At 34.8% G+C, this 20,130-nt stretch overlaps 6 protein-coding genes across 6 annotated transcripts; 5 read left to right on the forward strand and 1 right to left on the reverse strand.

Annotated features, from left to right (window-relative positions):
* Positions 1-3,145: 3,145 nt before the first annotated feature.
* Positions 3,146-5,529, forward strand: PHYBLDRAFT_139219 (hypothetical protein; the record flags this gene model as incomplete). The annotated part of the gene is made up of 10 exons (XM_018430181.1): positions 3,146-3,221; positions 3,324-3,666; positions 3,748-3,810; positions 3,912-3,969; positions 4,077-4,350; positions 4,420-4,473; positions 4,570-4,683; positions 4,782-5,050; positions 5,166-5,358; positions 5,471-5,529. The coding sequence occupies 10 exons, from the start codon at positions 3,146-3,148 to the stop codon at positions 5,527-5,529; spliced, it is 1,503 nt and encodes a 500-aa protein (XP_018297223.1).
* Positions 5,530-6,140: 611 nt separating this feature from the next.
* On the forward strand, positions 6,141-7,184 carry PHYBLDRAFT_162260 (hypothetical protein; the record flags this gene model as incomplete). Its single annotated transcript, XM_018434593.1, has 3 exons — positions 6,141-6,207; positions 6,617-6,756; positions 6,990-7,184. The coding sequence occupies 3 exons, from the start codon at positions 6,141-6,143 to the stop codon at positions 7,182-7,184; spliced, it is 402 nt and encodes a 133-aa protein (XP_018297224.1).
* A 615-nt stretch (positions 7,185-7,799) lies between these two features.
* Positions 7,800-8,213, forward strand: PHYBLDRAFT_139221 (hypothetical protein; the record flags this gene model as incomplete). The annotated part of the gene is made up of 2 exons (XM_018430182.1): positions 7,800-7,908; positions 7,987-8,213. 2 exons carry the CDS (start codon positions 7,800-7,802, stop codon positions 8,211-8,213), a joined length of 336 nt encoding a protein of 111 aa, XP_018297225.1.
* A 3,422-nt stretch (positions 8,214-11,635) lies between these two features.
* Positions 11,636-13,955, forward strand: PHYBLDRAFT_58230 (hypothetical protein; the record flags this gene model as incomplete). The annotated part of the gene is made up of 7 exons (XM_018440282.1): positions 11,636-11,732; positions 11,859-12,201; positions 12,270-12,329; positions 12,444-12,880; positions 12,947-13,024; positions 13,144-13,257; positions 13,393-13,955. 7 exons carry the CDS (start codon positions 11,636-11,638, stop codon positions 13,953-13,955), a joined length of 1,692 nt encoding a protein of 563 aa, XP_018297226.1.
* Positions 13,956-14,877: 922 nt separating this feature from the next.
* Positions 14,878-17,706, forward strand: PHYBLDRAFT_184683 (hypothetical protein; the record flags this gene model as incomplete). Its single annotated transcript, XM_018438974.1, has 7 exons — positions 14,878-14,894; positions 15,171-15,337; positions 15,603-16,198; positions 16,421-16,545; positions 16,629-16,663; positions 16,726-17,013; positions 17,126-17,706. 7 exons carry the CDS (start codon positions 14,878-14,880, stop codon positions 17,704-17,706), a joined length of 1,809 nt encoding a protein of 602 aa, XP_018297227.1.
* Positions 17,707-18,446: 740 nt separating this feature from the next.
* On the reverse strand, positions 18,447-19,764 carry PHYBLDRAFT_162263 (hypothetical protein; the record flags this gene model as incomplete). The annotated part of the gene is made up of 2 exons (XM_018434594.1): positions 18,447-19,697; positions 19,762-19,764. The coding sequence occupies 2 exons, from the start codon at positions 19,762-19,764 to the stop codon at positions 18,447-18,449; spliced, it is 1,254 nt and encodes a 417-aa protein (XP_018297228.1).
* Between the last annotated feature and the right edge of the window lie 366 nt (positions 19,765-20,130).

A 20,130-nucleotide genomic window follows, 5' to 3' on the forward strand; every position in this document is an offset into this window, starting at 1 on the left:
ATGGGATATATACACACATATACTCACCTTGACACAGTATATAACAAGCTCGTCAAGAAGACCATCTCTGCCGCCTATCCCTTTTTCAGCCAACACATCCTCATCAACAAAAAAGTGAAGCATCCTGCAAAGACTAGAGACTGGCCTAAGCTCGAGAGAGTCATTCACTTGTTCCTTAACAACAGCGTCAGATTTCTCAGAGATTTGGATCAGGATGATATGGTTGGTTATTTCGTCAAACATTTGGACCCTTGTGCGCCATATTTTGGATGTTTCCCAAAGACAGCACGCGAATATCTCAGAGTTCTCTTGGACCGTTGGTCTGATGTTGCATTATCTTCAGATACTCGCGCACAATGTTTCAAGGCAATTCGCAATTTTGCGGCTACAGCCGTTGATCTTGAAAAGCGATCCTATCTCCCATTAACTCTTAAGGGTGTTTACTTGACCTTTGCAAAGCACGCCACCAAAATCAATGAAACAAGCTTACCGTTGATTCAGCAGATGATCGAGGAAGGTGCTGATGTCTTTACTGTTGACCCTAAAATCAGTCTTCAGCATGCCGACGTCTATATCAGACAGCTCGCAACACATCTTAAAAAAGCAAAAAAGGCACAGACAGTAGAAAGCTTCAAGACAATCTACACTTGGCAGTTTGTTAGCTGTCTTGACTTTTGGGCAGCAGTTATTGGTGCAACATGCGATCCTGAGACTGGTTCATCATCCCCTATGCAGGCAATGGTGCAGCCGTTAGTAGATATGTCTCTCCACACACTTCGGTAAGTTATTCGTTTCAGCTAAATTCAAGAGAAAGGAAGAAAGGAAGAAAGAAAGAAAAATTAATATAATATATGTTGTTTAGATTAAATCCTACAGCACAATTTCTTCCATTACGTATCCATATCATTCGCTCTTTGATTGGTATGTGCGATTCCACAGGATACTACATTCCCCTCGCACCTCTTCTTTTCGATATCTTTGGCCACGAAATTTTCAAGACACGAGTTGATAATTCTGAGGTCGAGCCATTTGAGTGGGAACTTTACCTCAAGACTCCAAAAACATATATGAACACCAAGGTTTACCAGGTAAACATTTAAAATATGATCCGCACACACACACGCATATATATATATATATATATATATTTACGCACTATTCTGAGCTTCATTAACCTTTTCTTGATTTATGTTTTTAGGATGCTGTATATAAGGTTCTTTACGACAGTCTGATTGACTTTTTTGCCTGTTTTGGTCTTTCTATTGCTTTCCCTGAGCTTGCAATTCCAGCTATTGATAAGGTATATGAGGGCTTTCTTCTTTTTTTAAAAAAAAAATCATATAAACCAAAAATACATGTACTCATACATTGGAATTACAATCTATAGCTCAAGGAACAGCAGAACAAAATGAAGGGAACACGTTTCACAAAGTCGCTTAGAGTTTTGATTGAAAAGGTAAAAACATAAATATACAATCCCACCTACAAAATATAGTTACGGATATATTTATATTTTATTAACTGAATATACTCTTATAGCTCGAGACACATAAGAACTACATTGAGCAAAAGCGAGCACCCATTGAGTACGGACCCAACAAGATGGATGAGGCTCTATCCTTCTTGAGAAATACAGCCTTTGAACAATCACCACTGGGTAACTTCTTGAGCAAGAGAAGCCAAAGTACATAATCATCATTGTCATTGTCATAAACACCGTAAAAATAAAATAAAAAGATAAAACAAAGACTCAACATGTATAGTAAAAAAAAACGTATAGAATAAAGTGAATTAAAGCTTCAAGTTCAAAGGTCTGATTTTGAAACAGGTGTATGTGTATTTAAAGCTTAAAAATTTATATTGATGAGTAGGGTTTGAAAACAAAAATACTATGGTTAATAAGCTTCAAAAGAACCATATTTTATTATTAATATCAATAAATCAATAACTAATACCCAATGACTAGGTCTTACTTTTTGTGAACATCACACTTTACAATCTAAAGCAGCTTGTCTTTGACAAGAATTGATTGATTTGTTTGATTTGTAAATTATTTGCTTGTTTTAAGTACAATGCCCTTTCTAAGAACTTTGATATCCGTCAGAAAATTCGAGATTTAACAATCATATTAACCTTGAAAGTAAACATACTTGGTGTAAGCCTATTATACTATCAGTTCAGTGATATTGTACATAATTTGGTTTAGATTAAAAGAGTATGTACAAACTTTGAAGCAAGGTGGCAAAAGAACACAAGGCGTGTGTGTGTGTGTGTGCTTTTATTTTGCTAACCTATTATGTCAATTATATAATGTGTTGTATCTTTTTAATAGGAAAGATTGACAAACCACAAATCAGTTAGCGTGCTAAACTTGATTGCATCAATGTATAAATTTATATATTCTGTATATGCTGGTATGTATTACATATATGCTACCAGGGAAACAACTCTTCATATTTAATTCTCTAAAGCTTTAAAGTAAAAACCTCTATCAACCAATGCTTATTATCTTATAACCGCCCTTCTTGATTTGGACAGTTGAATATGTGTAAACTCCTTCGGAGAAAAGGCTAAGCTTAAATTCTAGCCACTGATTCCAATTGGAAAATCTTGGTGCTAATTATTTATTAATTTATTTATTTATTTCAATCTGTTTTCCATAGGTCGCCTCTAACTCATCCATTTTGTTGAATACGTTACCTCCCATAAGCAAAAGCAAAAAGAAAAAGTCGATATTCCATAATAACAAAATCTATAAACCCTCTGTTTATTATAATATTAAAGCCTTTCTTTATTTTATTTAAGAATATATGATTGTACATACATAATAATACTTCAGCTCAATGATTCTTTCGTATATAGCCTTGTATTCTTATTTTTTATATGTCTCGTGCGAAAAGTACTATTAGATATTGGTAAATGATATACAAATATGTTATATATAGTAACGTAGGACGTAGTATTACCAGTAACAAAACATATTAGGTGACTATTACACAAGTAAAAGAAACCAGACATAATATACAATAAAAACCAAACCAAGCCAAACCATATCAAATCAAATCAAATCAAATCAGAGAAAGTAGTTGCTTTTCGGTTCACTCTCTTTTATCTGATACTTCTATTTATTCTATACTTTTTCTCCATGCTGAGACTTATTCTCCTATCTCTGAGCATTATCTCAGTATCAGGATATACCCCTGCTGGAAGAACTAGTCAAGGTATCTTTTATATATGTATATACAAATATGATACCAAAGTTTTCTAAATACGTTTATTCGTTTTATATGCTGTAATATATATAAACCAATTGATTTGGTCAGTATGTCAGTTTGTCAGAAATGCAATATATTGCTTTGGCGGTGGCCACAACAACAATGGACTTTTCACAGCCGATTACCCCGAACATTTGTATCTGGATCTCTCAAAAAGTCTCGAGTTGGATAACTTTGCTTATGACGCGTGGAAAGATATTTCAATTAGCAGTGATGGATTCGAGTTGGAAAAAAGTTGCAATGCAGCCTCGACAATTCTTCCAGATGATCGCTACATAATCTTTGGTGGAGGAAACTGTATGAATTACGTGACTCTATCCAACAATACAGTTGTATTTGACGCAAAAACACAAAAGTGGACAGGTTACAATCAAACTGCGGTACAACAAAAGTAAGGTAGATTTTTACAGAATAAAGTACTGTTGGCTTACGAACTCTTATTTATTTGTTCTTCAAATAAAACACCAAATAGCTATGAAGGTTTTGGAGTGTATCTTAACCGCACTAACAAGGCTCTTTTCTGGGGTGGACGAAGGTAATATACATGACAATATCTATTATTATTCTTTTGAATGTCTCTAGATATACTTATTCAGGTTTACCCGACTTATTTAAAACCAATACTCTATATATCAGTACTACTGGCGTCCAAAACACAAATATAAACCCAATATTCTATTCATTTGATGCCACAGTATGTATTCTAGACCTTTATATGTAAAAGAGAAAAGGACGACGTATTTACGGGAATTATTCCTTCAAGTTGATATTTTCTCTAAATTTTTTGTATTATAATTCCAGAATCCTTCAGTGTTTTTTACATTTACTACTCCTTTGGGTGATGGTATGAAAATGCCTGGATCAGGACAATCTGTTCTGGGACCTGATGAGAAGACTATTTACCATTTTGGCGGGTGGGAGGGATTTTCTGATCCAGCTGCTGCAAACTTTACAACCTACGCAAGTTCCTTCAGAACTATTTCGTTGTACAATACCGACACATCTATATGGTCAACAGTAACAGTTGTTCCGGATATAATTCCTTCCAACAGGACTATGATGACTGCCACTTTGTGTAAGTTTATATAAACATATATATATATTTCACACAAGTCCTAATACCAGAATGGACGTTATCATAAAGTACCAAATTCCACAAGTTTTCTCATCTATGGCGGAGTTACACATCTTAGTGCAGGTAGGGCGTACACAGAATATTAATCAATTTATATCGTTTGATCAGCTTGCTTACATGATCTATTTCACATATAACATTTTTCATTTCGCTTTAAAGCGATAACTTATCCTTGTGAAGATTATGCATATTTATTTGACACTTTGTCTAACTCTTGGTCAGTCGCAAACATCTCGTCTGAAAACGGAGCAGGTCCGCGCTTTGGACATTCTGGTAACAATGACTATATGCTTTAATCTGTCGGTGTGATTTCTAAGCTAAAGAATAAAGGAACGACAATTACTTACTTGATGTCGTTATTTATTCTATAGCTGTATTACACCCTAACGGTGATCTATTCATTATATTCGGTGTCGATAGAAGTAATACAAATAAAAATGACTACCATATCCTAGACACGAGCAATATTCAGAGCTTTACGTGGAAAACTGCATTTACACCAAATTCATTTCTTGAATCTCCATCAACAAATTCAACAAAGTCGACCGGTTCAGGATCATCAACTACCACAGGCTCAAAGTCTGGCACAACTAAAGACGGCATCAGTGGAGGTGCTATTGCAGGAATTGTAGTTGGCTGTGTAAGTACTGTTTCAAAAGAGATTGTTTTATCTTCTTTTATTTTTCAGAAAGAGATAAACGAAGAGAATACCCAAAAGCGTACAGATTCATTCATTAAATAATACTATTTGATAGGTGGCTGCAATTGCTATAGCTGGTATACTTTTCTGGTTCTTGAGGAGAAAGGAGGCTGATAAAAAGGATACTATTTATGAAGAGGTTAATGTCTCTAGTATCAAGCCACCTCTCAATCCTACCAGTGGAATTCAGACAGAAAACATTGACATTGAAAGAAGAATAAACGAGTCAAATATATTAGTTGTTGATAGTAAGTTTAAAAAATCTCGGTTAATATTAACAATTAAAAGCTTGTAAAAGAAAAAAAAACGCTTTGAATCCATTGTTATCTTGTGGTAAACTGACGGCCATTTACTCTTTAGACAATAAGCCTGATATTCCTCGTATCATGATGGAGCCAGTAAAGCCACAGGGAGACTGATGATATGATCCGGCACATATACACATACTAGTTAATTTATTGTATCCAAAGTGTAGCGTGGCTTTCATTCACTGCTTAACCTTTTAACCTTTTATTCTCATATTCTCTTAATTATTATTCTACTTAATATTTTTACTTGGGTTTGGAACCCTTTCAAAAAAAAAGGCTCGGATCATATTTCTCTTTTTTTTTGTCATAAATACATTGAATCTAACGTGAAAAGGCTTTTAAAAAATGGAGAGCTTTAAAGATGTCAACATTTGCTACGACAAGAATACATTTCAACCTATATTACTTTGTAGCGAAAAAATATATTCTGAACTCTTAAAATACAAGGTATATACTATTCTCACACTTGATAGAAAGCTCTTTAAATAAATATATAAAAGCTTTAATAATGCATGTATTTATTGACACAAATAGTAGCCATTATAACCTTCAAATCAGCAAGATCGCTTATTTGCTTCGCTGCTTAGGGCCAGGGCGACAAATAGTCTTAGGTCTTTTACATTGTTCATAAGTTGCTTAGTGTCAAAGGTTTTAAATTGGCTTTCATAAAAGTACGGGCTGATAATATTATTTTTAAAAATTAGGGGAATCTACAAAAAAAAATGTTCAATTTTTATTTCAGATTTCATACTGTTTGCCTACTTACCTTTGTCAAGTATTGCGATGCAGGTTGTAGTGTATAGAGCCAGATAAGCAATTGAATAAGGTGTAATTCCTCCAGATCTCAAAGGAACCGACAGTCTTTAGAAATGAGGCAAGAATAAAAGTTAAACAAAAGTAAAAGGATGTCTTTATTGAATTGTGTTGAGCTTCTTTTAAATACTAAAGATGTGACTGTGATTGTAAATATTTAACCGATATGGAAATGTGATTAAAATAAAAAGGAAAAGGGTTGTTGGCTGACGGCTGACCAAATCTATCATACACCTGCCACAAATAATTTTTGAGATCCATATTTGTTGTGAGCCCAGCATAGTTGGTGGCTACCACACAGACTTTTTTACTGTCTTTAATAAAAGACAAAAAGTCTAAAGAATAATTGCTTGTTTAAAATCTGCTTGATCATATTATTATTTAGTTTATTACCTTGTGTATCGCCATCGACTTGCTTCAGCTATCCGAACGAGTCATACTTTTGTAAATCTCGCTCGAAGAAGCTTTTCTTTGCACTGCTGCAAGGCGAAACAGACATCTTGTCAGCAAGTGGCCGTTGGTGGAGTATGACAGCCATTATCTGAAGGAGGGCTGCTCTATTGATACTTGGGATTGTAGATTTTCTACAATACACAATTATATTATATCGATCTTCCTTTAATTGGTTGATGAGTGCATGGTGTCTTGTCAATATTGCTACTATGTTTTTCGCAAGATTAACTACAAAACTGGAGTTAATTTATTTTGTTTTCCTTGGAGTACTATATTCAAGCTTTCCATACTAATTTTTATCCAAGACATCCATCAGTTTGCGTTCTGCATTTCTGGATGTTTCTGGGTTGTCGAAAGCAAGGACCAATGGACAAGGACGACAATGTGTAGAAATCTTGGTTGAGCAATTTTTTCGAATTGCTGCAAATGTCTCATTAAACGAGCCTGTCCTGTGTGTTGCCTTTTACAGGGCACTAAACAAAGAAATAAAAGACGAGTGACTATGAATGAGCATGTCGAAATTAGAAACAGAATTGACAACTGTTTTCAAGAACATCGCATAAGACGATCAAAATGTCTACGTCTATATTTTACGTCACTGTTGTATTTCATAAGCACCAGTCCTTACGGCATCATCAATCCTTAGCTAATCCAGTGGTCTGGTACTAATGGAAATCGATGCTCTCTGAGTAACTCCAAGAGACTCCTTGTCCCAAATTAAAAAAGATTGTTGTCGTAATCAAGGTTTATGTTTGTATTGTGGTTAATCTGGTCATATGATCCGCCGATGTTCTGCTAAATCTGTTCCGTCAGTGAGCGTTCATGTCACCTACGTCAGGTAAAATATCTGAACGTGATGTCTCAGTAAGGATGAAAACAATGAACCATCCTTCTTGTAAGTCCTAAGTAGGACAGGACAAAGAAGAAAGACTGCAAAAGGTGCTAGGTGCTTTAACAAGACAAGACAAATAGACCAAAGCCAAAGTGGACAGGAAGAGTTCGAAAGAAAGAAAGGCAGTTTAATATATTTTATTGCTTGACGTATTACAGGTATTTTACTCATGGAAAGAAGTGTAGAGCTATATATGAATTATATAAAATAAAACGTATGCATTATGAAGTTGTCAAAGGATGTCAGAGCTGTTCATGTGGCCTTTTCCCTTCCACTAAATCCTCCTGTCTGTGAACTCCTGACCACATCTGAAAACCATATTATCCCCCCTTGTATACTTGGCATTCAACAATGAATCAATCAAGCACTCGAGTACTCGTTGATTCAGATACTCACTATAGCTTTATTAGTCAAGAAACGTAAGATACCCACAAGAAATAAAGATATCCCTTTGTCTATTTATGTTGACGATGGCCGTGAACTTGATGGTGGAGCTATTACAAGAGAAACTTTATCTGTCAAATTGTTTGTGGGAAAACACTTTGAGCTGACAAGTTTTCATGTTCTTTCAATATCAACATATCCTATAATTCTTGGCACAAATTGGCGTGCCCGGGATGATGGTTTTCTATTATAGTAGTAATACTATTAATATCATATTTATACATTTAACGGGGTTTGGCGTGCTTTTGATAAATCCCTAATAATCAGTGTATATTGCTTTTGCAGTCAAGTAAATCATTGGACTGATTATGAGTGTATTGACAAAATAGAAACAAAATAAGGTCGTTCACACAATCAGGGTATACTATCTAATATAATATTGTCTTTATTTTCTTTGGGAGTGATAAATCAGAGGCTTCAACGACACTATTCATTGGTGACAATATCCATTGTACCGGCTGTACTCATGCTCATTTACCGGGTATAATGGACACACCGGGAATAATGTACCTTATCAAGTAATATATATATATATATATATATAATTACTTTAGGGATAACTATCTTCGGTAGATCTGGAGTATATGGTTATGTTACTTATAGACACAGACCTTGCGAAGATTGCAGTGATCACATTGATTACTTAATATGCCTATTAGTTACCCGAGGGTTCTGGTCTAATGAACCTTCTTGAAGATACAAAATGTAACGGCCACTATTTTCGGTATTTATTATGATTGGTTAACTTAACAGAATCTGATTTTCTTTTTCTTTTTTGCTTTTTATCTTTGGTATACAAGCCTGAGATAACACAAGCCTTTTAAATGCGGGTATTAATTCAAAGGTAACTAAGGTAGGATTTGGTATTTAATTATATATTCTGCAGTACGTACTATTATTGCTTTTAGTAAAAGATAGCTTCATTTAATACAGCCTACAAAGTCAACATGACAGTATTTGAAAATAAAAGATATATAAAACAGAACGATTGCTATTGTGAAACGTTCCGTAGCTGTGAAACATAACATCGCCCTCAAGACATTTCACAGAACAACCTACATATGATTTTGTGTGTTCTGGTAAAGATACTTTGCTTTTATTTACTTATTTATCATCCAGAACAATATTAATTTGATCTACTTGATCTACTTGATCTAGTATAATTCTTTTTCTCATTCCTCTTCCTCAATTTATAGAATTCGATATAAATTAGTATATAATTTTGCAACTTCATTATTGTACAATTCTTTTGAATCATTCTTTTCTCTTATAGATTATTATGAAAAATCAAAATGTCTATATTCTTGGGAAGTTTGAAATATACTGTCACTCCCTGGATACTTAACATTAGCGCTTGTGATATCGTACTAAAAAAAGCATACGAGTGAAAGAGATTACAAGATTACAATATAGAAGTGGATGTTTATCTGTTTATTTTATTTGAAACATACTTGTATTTCTATCAAAGCATCTATGGGTGTATCAAATAGTACTATTCTATATACAAATCATACAAAATCAAGGCATTACTAGATTCTTTACCTTGTGTACTTGGTCTCTCTTTTAAAAAAATACTCTTAATCTTGTTTCTCTGCATGGATTACACACAAACACATTGTCCAAGGTTATACAATATTATGATATTTGTACTTGTACTTGTACTTGTACATCCTTGCGAAGAAAACAGAAGATGTACAATTAATAATTCTTCTGGGTTTGAGTAAGAGAGCTAGGAAGTACTTTGATAAATGCTTTGAACCAGGGACTTGTATCCGTAGAGGATATAATATCCAGCTGTATTTTTTTTAAAGCAGCTAACAAGATTTTATTTTATTCTCAAATAAAAAAGAAAGATATACAGGTATATAAAAAATACTTCGATTTAAAAATGAATTGTTGACCTCGTGGTGAAGGTAATATATAACGATAAGTATAAAGAAAGGCAGCTATATAAACCGAAGATCTATGCTGTATATATATATGCATTTGATTGACAAGTTCTGTCTTGAATCTGGTCTCTGTATGTGATCACAAGTTGTAAAATCAAACAGTTAGCTAGAGATAAATGACGCTATGGTCAAGTCAATAAATCTTGCTCTTTGAGTGATTTTCTCACATGAGACACCCTACCTGAACAGGCTACCAGTGGTGTGTTCCATAGGCATAAGCAATAATTACCTCAAGATAGTATATTTGTTCAAAAGAAACAGGGCTTGAAAAAATACATATATAATGCCTTAGTTCTATGTTGTACATTCTATTTATCTTTAGAGTATAAACATATCTATATATTAGTTCTTACCGATAACAAATTGCTAAAATACCTGTTTGAAATTCCTTGTTTTTTTTAAGAAAAAAAGGAATGTTGAAATTTGTGATATACAAGTACAAAAGTACCAGCCTGTTTCAGCTTTGAGTCTACAGCTAGTAAAGTTTCTTCTTTTTTTTTCTTTTTTTTAATTGTATTTGGCTCTGGTACATTAAATATAAAATACCACACCACAATGATTTTAATATTGCTTTCATATCTATTACAAGATTATATCTTTATTTGTTCATGATTAATAGTTAGTCGTATATTAATGCTTGAATGAGTATGTATTTTACCTCTTTACATAGTAAGTAGTTTCATTTATCCAAACTCTTATATGTGTGTGTGTGTAAAAGAAAAATTATAAAATGTCTTATGGAGATACTTGATATTTTTGATAGTTTATGTTCCATTGTAAGATTATAGATCAATTGAGTAATGGACTCTTTTGAAGAAAGCCTGGTTTTAAATGTCTGTAGAGTGAATATAGTGCTTCTATATTTATTGATCAACATGGTGGGATGATTGAACTGATGATTTTTAAAGATACTAACCCATGTATAAAAAGTACAGCTGTGTCGGGCCCAGTAACATATTTCATGATATTGGCTATTAATTTTCTTAGCCTCACAAGGCTATGCAACATGATTTCCAAAATACCATTTTCAACATCCAAAATAGATTAAACTCGTCAGCCCTGTCTACATAATTTGTTTTTTTTTGTTATACTCGCCTTCAACAGGAACGTATAAAAATAAATAAATAAAGGTTGTACAATAAGCCTCGTTTGATCCTTACAAGACAAATGACAGGTATTCTATTATCAAACAGACAAAGACGAAAAAAAAACATATAGTGAAAAACAAGCCAATGGTTTTGTATTATCAAATTCAAGAAAAAAGAAAGGAAAAAGAACTATTGTATGTAATAAGCTTGAAATGGTCTTGATATAACACTCAATGTTTATCTATTTATTTAAATTTATTTTTGTTTCAATTTAAAGCTACATACATAGAATGTCATAAGCTCAATGAAACCAAACCAAAAAGTGTGCATGCCAAGTAAGAAAACAATAACTTTAGCCTCAAACTATACGCCTCTTAGCTTTTACTGTTTTTTTTTAATAGCAAGAATAGGAATTGGCTACAAAGCCATACTACTGACATGTTTAGATATATATATATATATATATAATTAAACAAATAAGATGAATCAAATAAACTTGAATAAAGCTATTTCTGTTCAATCAGTTCTCTTCTCTCTTTCTCTCTCTTTTCTCTTCATCTATTCTTTGTATAATAACCATGAGAACCTCTTTAACAAGCATTATTTTTCTATTGCTTTTAAATGGTCTTTTACGAACGGCTGTTGCCTTCCGACCAAAAGCAAGATATGCAGGAGGTAACACATAGATACCAAATATGACAATTGGGTCCAATGCTGATTTTAGTGTTTTTTTTTTCTTGGTTTTTTACACACATTTTTTTCTTTTGGTTTTTTTTGGTACCCACTTCTTTGCCTATACAGGCTGTGCTTTACTAGATGGCGCTTTGTACTGCTATGGTGGCGCGATGTACATAGCTGGTCAAGGACATCCTACATCTCTAGCTGAACACTTTTCGCTTGATTTGAGACATTCATTTGGTATTCCGGAATCGCTTTCCAAGTGGAAATCATTGAATAACTTGACCAGTTTTTTACTGGAGCCAAATTCTTACTTTTCTATCGTACCACAACCCAGCAGCCAAAGTTATGTGATCAGTGGGGGTATTGGCTACAACAATGGATCATCTCTTATCAATCCAACTACTGTTTACAATGCAAGTACAGATACATGGACCTCAGTTAATACTACAGGAATAATACAGAGGTACTTATCAATATCAGTATCGATTTTTCTTAAAATACGTAACTATAATTTCTAACCATGCTTTTTAGATTTGGACAGACAGGAGTACTTCAACTAGACAGTGGTATTCTGTTCTGGGGAGGTTTAGGGTAAATAAAGCTAATTTTGATTTATTTGCTTGTTGTATAACCACTTGTGTTCTTTTTTTATGAGAATGATAATGCTATTGATGATGGAAGCTAAATTGTTTATCCCTGTAACAGAGGTTATCTTACGGGTTTATCAAATAGGGGTATCACTACAGATACATACAGCCCAAAACTGCTTTCGCCTTCTGTAAGTATTGCTGATTGTGATTTTCGAAATATTTTGAGCTTAATTGTAATCTATCTTACGATAAATCAATGCACAAAGTTCGACGAATGGTCAACTATGTCTACTAGTGCATTTCCTTTAGGAGCATATGCACGTGTTTATGGGTCTGCCACGATGGGAAGAGACGGAAGATCGATATTTTATATTGGAGGGCAAACAGTGCAGTCAGCAGTAGTCAATACCACATCTACCATAGTTGGCCAAGGCCTCGGCACAGTGTCTATGAATGACATTCTGATATATGATACAGTTGATGCTTCCTGGTTAGTGAAACAAGCCATTGGTCCAACTCCTTCGCCCAGAACACTCCACACGGCTGTTCTAGGTAATTTTGCTTTCTGTTTTCTTTTCTTTTCTTTTCTTTTTTGGATTTGTACACATCGATCATTAGGTTTGACTGACCGGGTGGACTTGATTTTTATAGTACCAGATACCGATATGGTGTTGATTTATGGTGGATTGGGAATCAGTAAGAATTTTACAGATATTGCTGTATTATAGCTACACACGTATTCTAACCTACAGCCCTATCATTATTATACAACACCCACAAAAACAACAACAACAACAACATAATAACAATAATAGATAGCTCTTTTCCAGTGAAAGATTATGTGTATCAGTTAGACACAGTACAGCTTTTGTGGACTCAAATACCGCTTCCTGTTACATCTGGTGCTGGTCCCCGTTACGGACATTCAGGTACATTATACAATAAGGATCTGATAGAATATAGCCATTTATTTTAAAATCTTCGCATCTATTTATATATGTACATCCATTTTTTTTTACTTTTAAAGATAATAATATTAACATTAATACGATGACTACTTATAGCCGTATTGTATGGAAATTCGTCTATGTTTATCTTATTTGGCGTCAATGAGGCTGGTATTCCAACAGATGATTTTTATGTTCTTGAATTAGAAGACATGAAATGGACTGATTATTTCAAATCTGATTGGACTCCACACTACCAAGAAAGAAACCCTAACCTAGTTCCAGTTCCACTCAGTGGGGGTGATAAGCATACAACTCTCGGAGGCGTATTTATATCTTGTGGGACAATAATAGGTATTGTTGCTACGGCTATTGTACTCTTGGCGGCCAGAAGAAAGAATGCAAAGGAAGATTCGCTTTATGCCAGCTTGAATGCTGCGGACGAAAGAGATGAGAGGGATATTAGAAGACAAGGAGCAATAAGAATATCGCCAAGAAATAGTACCTACACTCTAGCCAGAAGTTACCGAACCTCGCTTCCAACAGATATTTCCCGGCCAATTGACTCTCCGGGTATCTATAACTACGATGAAACGATGCAAAGCCAGGGATCATCGGCGACAGTTTATGAATCGATTGGCACGCCTCCTAAAGGAAAGTCTCGCCAATCGGACGACTAGTTATATGTACATATATGTATATATATATAAGTTGCATACTTGGCGTTTCCATGGTGATTCATCTTTATATTCTATGATTTTACATTACATTAATTTCTCTGCATTTCAATAAATATATATATATATATATATATTATCGGGGAAAATAGTGGATCGAGTGATTATACAACACAATTTTGTACCACATATTTTAGAGAATGCTTATATGCTATTTGTATTTGTATTTGTATATAATTTTATACATATGAGCATATGTATTGACATTAATTGACTCAGCTTGCTAAGCTAGAGATATAATTCTTTACCAGTTAATTTAAAGAAAAGGAAAAGAGAAAGAAAGAGAGAGGGAGGGAAGAGAGGATGGCTGATGATCTCTGCGTATGACTGCTATAGACTGTGATATGACTAACGATCTAACATATTTGAAAAATAAAATAAAATGAAATTGTGAATTTCAATACACAAAAATTAAAGGAGGGGGCAGTTTATTCATAGTACTGATGTAGACACTGATATTGATATTAAACCAAGATATTATTGGCATTAATGTCAGTACTAATATCAGGATCATTCACCCAGGTTGACTTCTTTAAATTGCCATAATTACTATAACAAGTAGAATCGTCTAGAACACTAAAGGCATTATACACAAGCACACAAGCACACAAGCACACAAGCACACAAGCACATCATCTGCATCTGTATATGTACCTGTATCTGTATCTGTACCTTCTTCCAGTAGATCCATTGAACCAGAAAAAAAATAAAAAAAGAGAAAGAGGAAGGAAGATTAACAGTGGCGGTTATTTAAACAAAAAGTATTTTGTGAAAGATATAGCTGCTTATCTATACTTTAAATTGGAAGTACAAAATAAAGGGAACCCTTATTTTGTACTTCTTGCTCAATAGGGTGACTCATGGAATGACATTAATGATAATGTAAGAAGAAGGGAAAAATAAGGACGGTAATAAAAAAAAACAGAAGTTTAGTATAATGTGTAGATCTTCCATATATATATATAATATTATAAAGGTTCGATTATTTTAAACGGACTTTTTCTTTCTTCTTTTACTATTGCTACTATTGCTATTATTTTTATACTCTAAAATACAAAATGATATAAAATGAAATGAATTGCCTTTTAATAATAATAATCTTTATTCTCAAGCCTCTCTTCTTCTTTTTCTATTATATATATATATATATATCATTAGCTCTACAAGTCGTATATATATGCACGCTATCGATGATAACCCAAATAAAGACGGCTGTACAATCAGTAAAGATACTATAACAGGAAGCGGCAGAATGTACAGAGCCATATTAAGCTCTATGTGCAAGGTCAAAGGAAAAAAAAGAGAGAGAGAGAAAGGGCTAATCTGTACGTAACATTGGTCTGGTCAATGATTGGCAAAGTGTGAGATCAAATATAGAGCATATGCGCTCTTTTGATTTATAACCCAATTACTATTACTATTACTATTACTATTGCTATTTTTTTATTATATATGTATGTTGTATATTCTGTATAATATTTTGGCCCTGAAAGTTTTTATTTTATTTTATTTTATATATATATATTTTTGAATACACAAATACACCAATATAAATATAAATATATGAAAGGGAATATAAAAAAATTATAGATTTCTACGGCTCTTTCTCTCATCTGTCTTGTTGCTTGTTTTCTATGGGAAATACAGACTCTATGCCTATCTCAGATGCTGTCACTTCTAGTCTTTCCCCCGAGACACAGAAACGACTAAAGAAAGCGGCACCCTATAGTGCTGCATTCTTTGAACTTGGCACTTTACCAGTCAATCCACCTCGTACCGTTCGTCCATCGATGAATTCATTTTTCGAGGCTGCGGCCATGACTCCTTCCCCAGCACCAACATCAATTCGACCATCGAGCTCTAGAAAGGCATCTTCTGCGAACTCGAGTACATTCAGTCGAAGCACAACAACAAGCTCAAACTCAAAGGCTTCAAACACGCTTTCTACGGACGATCTTTCTTTGACTCCAAACACCCCGCATAGATCAGCTAGTCAATCAACCCCAATGTCTGCCATAAATGAAGACAATGATGCGATAAATAATAGTAATAATGACTTGAGATCCTTGGATGCATCCCAGCGAATAGAGTCCAGCCAAATTGAGGGAAGGCGTTATATCAACCAACCCAAGACAACATATGTACTACCATTTGATGACGATGAGTCAGATCGTCTAATAGTAATGGTAAGTTTTGGTTCTTGACCAATACAATCCTATCAAATCAATTGGGATTATTTTCAATTGTTTCATATATCTATCGCCGAAAAAAAATTAAGAAGTAATAGACAATACTAAACTAAACTACACTGCCCTACACTTACACTACTTTACATTACACTACATTACACGACTACAAAAAACAAGCTAAAAACTGATATATAAAACAAACCTTATTGTTACTATTAGCATTTCTTATTGAAACATGCGTTTGAAGGAAACTTTATGGCCCCAGTCACTAGTGTGTTACAAATGGGCTATCTGGAGAAACAACGGCCAAGTGTGCTTGACATTGGCTGCGGTCCTGGTACATGGTGAGAATGATTACCATTGACATTATTTATAGTGTATTTGTTTGCTAATCTTTATTATTACTATTATTGAAAAAAAAATCAAGGGTTCTTGAGATGGCAACAGAATATCCAAATGCTGGTAAGTACAATAGATGATAATTTTCATTTTCAAAAATTAAACCTTTTCTTCTTCTTAATCAGATTTCCATGGTATCGATTTGTGCCCAATGTTCCCCACAGCAATTAAACCCAACAACGCTCATTTTCAACAACATGATATCTTCAGCGGCCCACTTCCATTCAAAGACAATAGTTTCGACTATGTTTATATGCGTGCAATGCTTATTTGCATGACCAGAGACAATCTCACGCACACACTGACAGAAATGTCACGCATACTCAAGCCAGGAGGTTACTTTGAAATACTTGATGTTGAATATCGTATCCAAAGACCTGGTCCAATTTCAGAGACTCTTATCAACCAAATATGTAAGCTTCTTCTTTCTTCTTTCTTTTCTAAAAAAAAACTAAAAAGAAGGTCATTTATCTATTTGTTTGTTTATTTGTTTTGTACATGAATGTTTAACCTTGCATTTTATAGTTCATAACAATATGCAGACGCACAACATTGATGTTCACTTGAGTCACCAGCTCTCAACCTTTGCAATGACCAAACCTTCTGGTAGTGGATTTGTCGACATCCAGCAACAGCGTGTGGCCATTCCCCTTGGCTGGGGTGGTCAGCTTGGCGAGTTGCATGCACAAAACATTGGCTGTCTCCTGCGCTCACTTAGTCCTTCTGCCCGTCGCTCAAGTCGCGTAGCTGTGTCACCCCTCTCTTCTCCTCCTTCTACACCAACATCCCTTTCTCCTTTCCAAGAAATCAACCCCGAAAGTATCAAGGAAGTTCTCGACGAGTGCCAAAAGTATCAATCCCACCTCAATTGGTACGTTTGCTTCGGCCATAAATCAGTCCTCAGCGGCACCAGTCTCAGTCCGTCGGTGAGCAACAGCAGCAACCAGAACAACAGTACTACTTCTAGCATGATGAATTCTTCAATGCACCATCACCATTCTGGAAACTTTGGATACTCACTTGCAACACCACCAGAATCGCATGAGTCTCTGGAAGATGGTGCGTGGGAAGTTATCAATGACTTTGTGCATGGCTTCACAGATTGAGATAAGGACAAAATAGCCTTGTTTCCGCACAAAACAAAACAAAACAAAACAAAACAAAAATCACAAAACGACAACAACAAAATCACCAAAAGAAGAAGAAAACCAATACCGGGTGTATATTCTATATGTCATATTTTCCATTCAACGACTCTCTATTTATTATCCAAACCATCAAAAACCAAAGCAGGCTCTTATTCTCTCATAATCATCATTATCAGCATCATCATCATCATTTTTATATATATATAAAGTAGCCAAAAGAAGATACCAAATAGCCTTGATACTTTATACATGCATGTGCATACTTATATTGCCTGGCTATTATTATTTCTTGCACCATTCATTATTATTATCTTTATTATTAGTACTTTATTACTATATTTTATTTACCTTTGCAAATCCCCCTCTTATCCCCCCATACATTCCATTCATTTTCTTTGTAAATATTCATGTGTTCAGAAAAAGGACAGTCACCACATTAAGCATCTACTTTTTCTCTTTTTTTTTCCAAAAAAAAATACAAATTAAGCAATTTTCTTTTTAACAATCAAATACTATTGTTATTAATTATATATAAAAATGTAAATAATAATAAAGGATCATATATTATTATTTGCCTTTACTGATATGCATTTCTTTATTTATGTGTGTAGGTGTAAGTGTAGGTCTTTTATTTATTTTTTCAAAAGTTTATTTAAAGATTATAACAATAACAACAACAACAACAAGAAAGTAACAGGTTAGAAAGAGCAACGTCGGGTAATACGAGGTTTTGGTTCGGTGGAAACGGACCAGGAAGTCTGTGGGGTAGTGCGACGAATGGCGACATGTGTTTCGATTGGTGACGGTAGAGGACCTTGAACCGAATAGGTCTTTTTGTGTGTTTTGGTACTAATAGTATGACTGGGGCGGCGGGACATGCGTCGTTTTCGTGTACGCTCTGTATCGCAGTGACAATCTGAGGATATGTTCGTTGTTGTTGATGATGACGATATAAATGATGAAGTTGATGGTGCTGCTAGTGATCGTGATCGTGATGCTGATGCTGATATTGATGTTGATGTTGATGTTGATGTTGGAGGAAGGATACTAGGAAATGTGGATGGTTGGAAGGAGCCGGGGAGAGAAAGACGGCGAGTACGAACAGATAACCAAAGAATAGGCGCAGCTGTAGAAACGACTAGACGATCGACCATAAGATTTGCAAGCACAAAAAAAAAGGCCCATGTGAGCATGCTTGTAAGACTGGTCGGTGACGAATGGCGTTGGGAAGGAAGAGAGTCAAAGGCCATGGAAATCAGGGCGTGAGGGATGTGAAGAAGGGGTAGTAGCAAAAGACCCGAGAAGCGTGGGTCGAGTGGTAATGAAGATTGTGGTTGCTGAGTCACTGGAGAAGCTAGGTCTCGGGAGAGAGAGTCTACGAGAGCCATGGAAGAGTCAAGTCTCTTGAAGGACTCGGCAAGAGGGTCTTGTTGCTGAATTAACGGTGAAGAAATCCTTTTGGATAACCGAGGCGTTGCTGATCTCCGGACAGCTAATGCAGGGCAGGACAGGGGTCTGGCTGACATGGAACGCGAGTGTCGCTTGGAGAAAGTGCCGGGGATGGGTGAGGGTGCAGGTGAGATTGGTGAGATTGGGATAGAGTACTCTGGCAAGTCACGCGCATGAAAGCTGGGAGTGCGAGTCCGCTTGGGCCGTGGCAACTTTGAGGGTACGATGGAATTATTAGACTTGATTAGCCGTGCCCGTTCGCTTTCTATACCATGGACAGCTTCGTTTGCTTCTTGGATAAGTGTAGAAAGGATGTCAGATATCCGGTCAAAGGTTTCCTGTTGATCTTCATCGTCGTCCGCAGCTGGTCCAGACAGCAATCCTAGTGCTGATTCTGGCCGTGCGACAGTGTGACGACGTGGGCGTGTGTGGGGTGCTTCATATGTGTTTAATGAGGGAGAAGATGATATTGGCTTTGACCTTTCTGGAGGAGGTGTATTCTATTGAATAAAGGAATTGTTAGGAAGACTGTATTGAGTTGACGTTAATAAAAGAAATCTGTACCATTATAAAATGTGTATATATATATATATATATTTGATAGTAATATACCAGATACACAAAGATTATGTATATATTTTTTCTGATGTGTATACAAAAATAATAGTAATAGAAATTATATGATAGTAATAAAACACGCTAAAATAATATTAATAGCAGGTGTTGAGAAGAGGCAAAATAAGTAGAAGAAGCAGAAGAAGAAGCAGAAGCAGAAGAGGAGAATAAGAAGAAGAAATATTAAGGAGGTCAAAGGCTACGAAAATAAAAATAAATTGTTCACTTCTAATTTTCTGTGCAAATAACACATTATAATAATAATATATTATAAAATAAAATAAAACTATGTATATAAAAAAAGGGAAAAGTAAGAAA

Source organism: Phycomyces blakesleeanus, assembly GCF_001638985.1.
Source record: "Phycomyces blakesleeanus NRRL 1555(-) unplaced genomic scaffold PHYBLscaffold_2, whole genome shotgun sequence".
Taxonomy (NCBI): domain Eukaryota; kingdom Fungi; phylum Mucoromycota; class Mucoromycetes; order Mucorales; family Phycomycetaceae; genus Phycomyces; species Phycomyces blakesleeanus.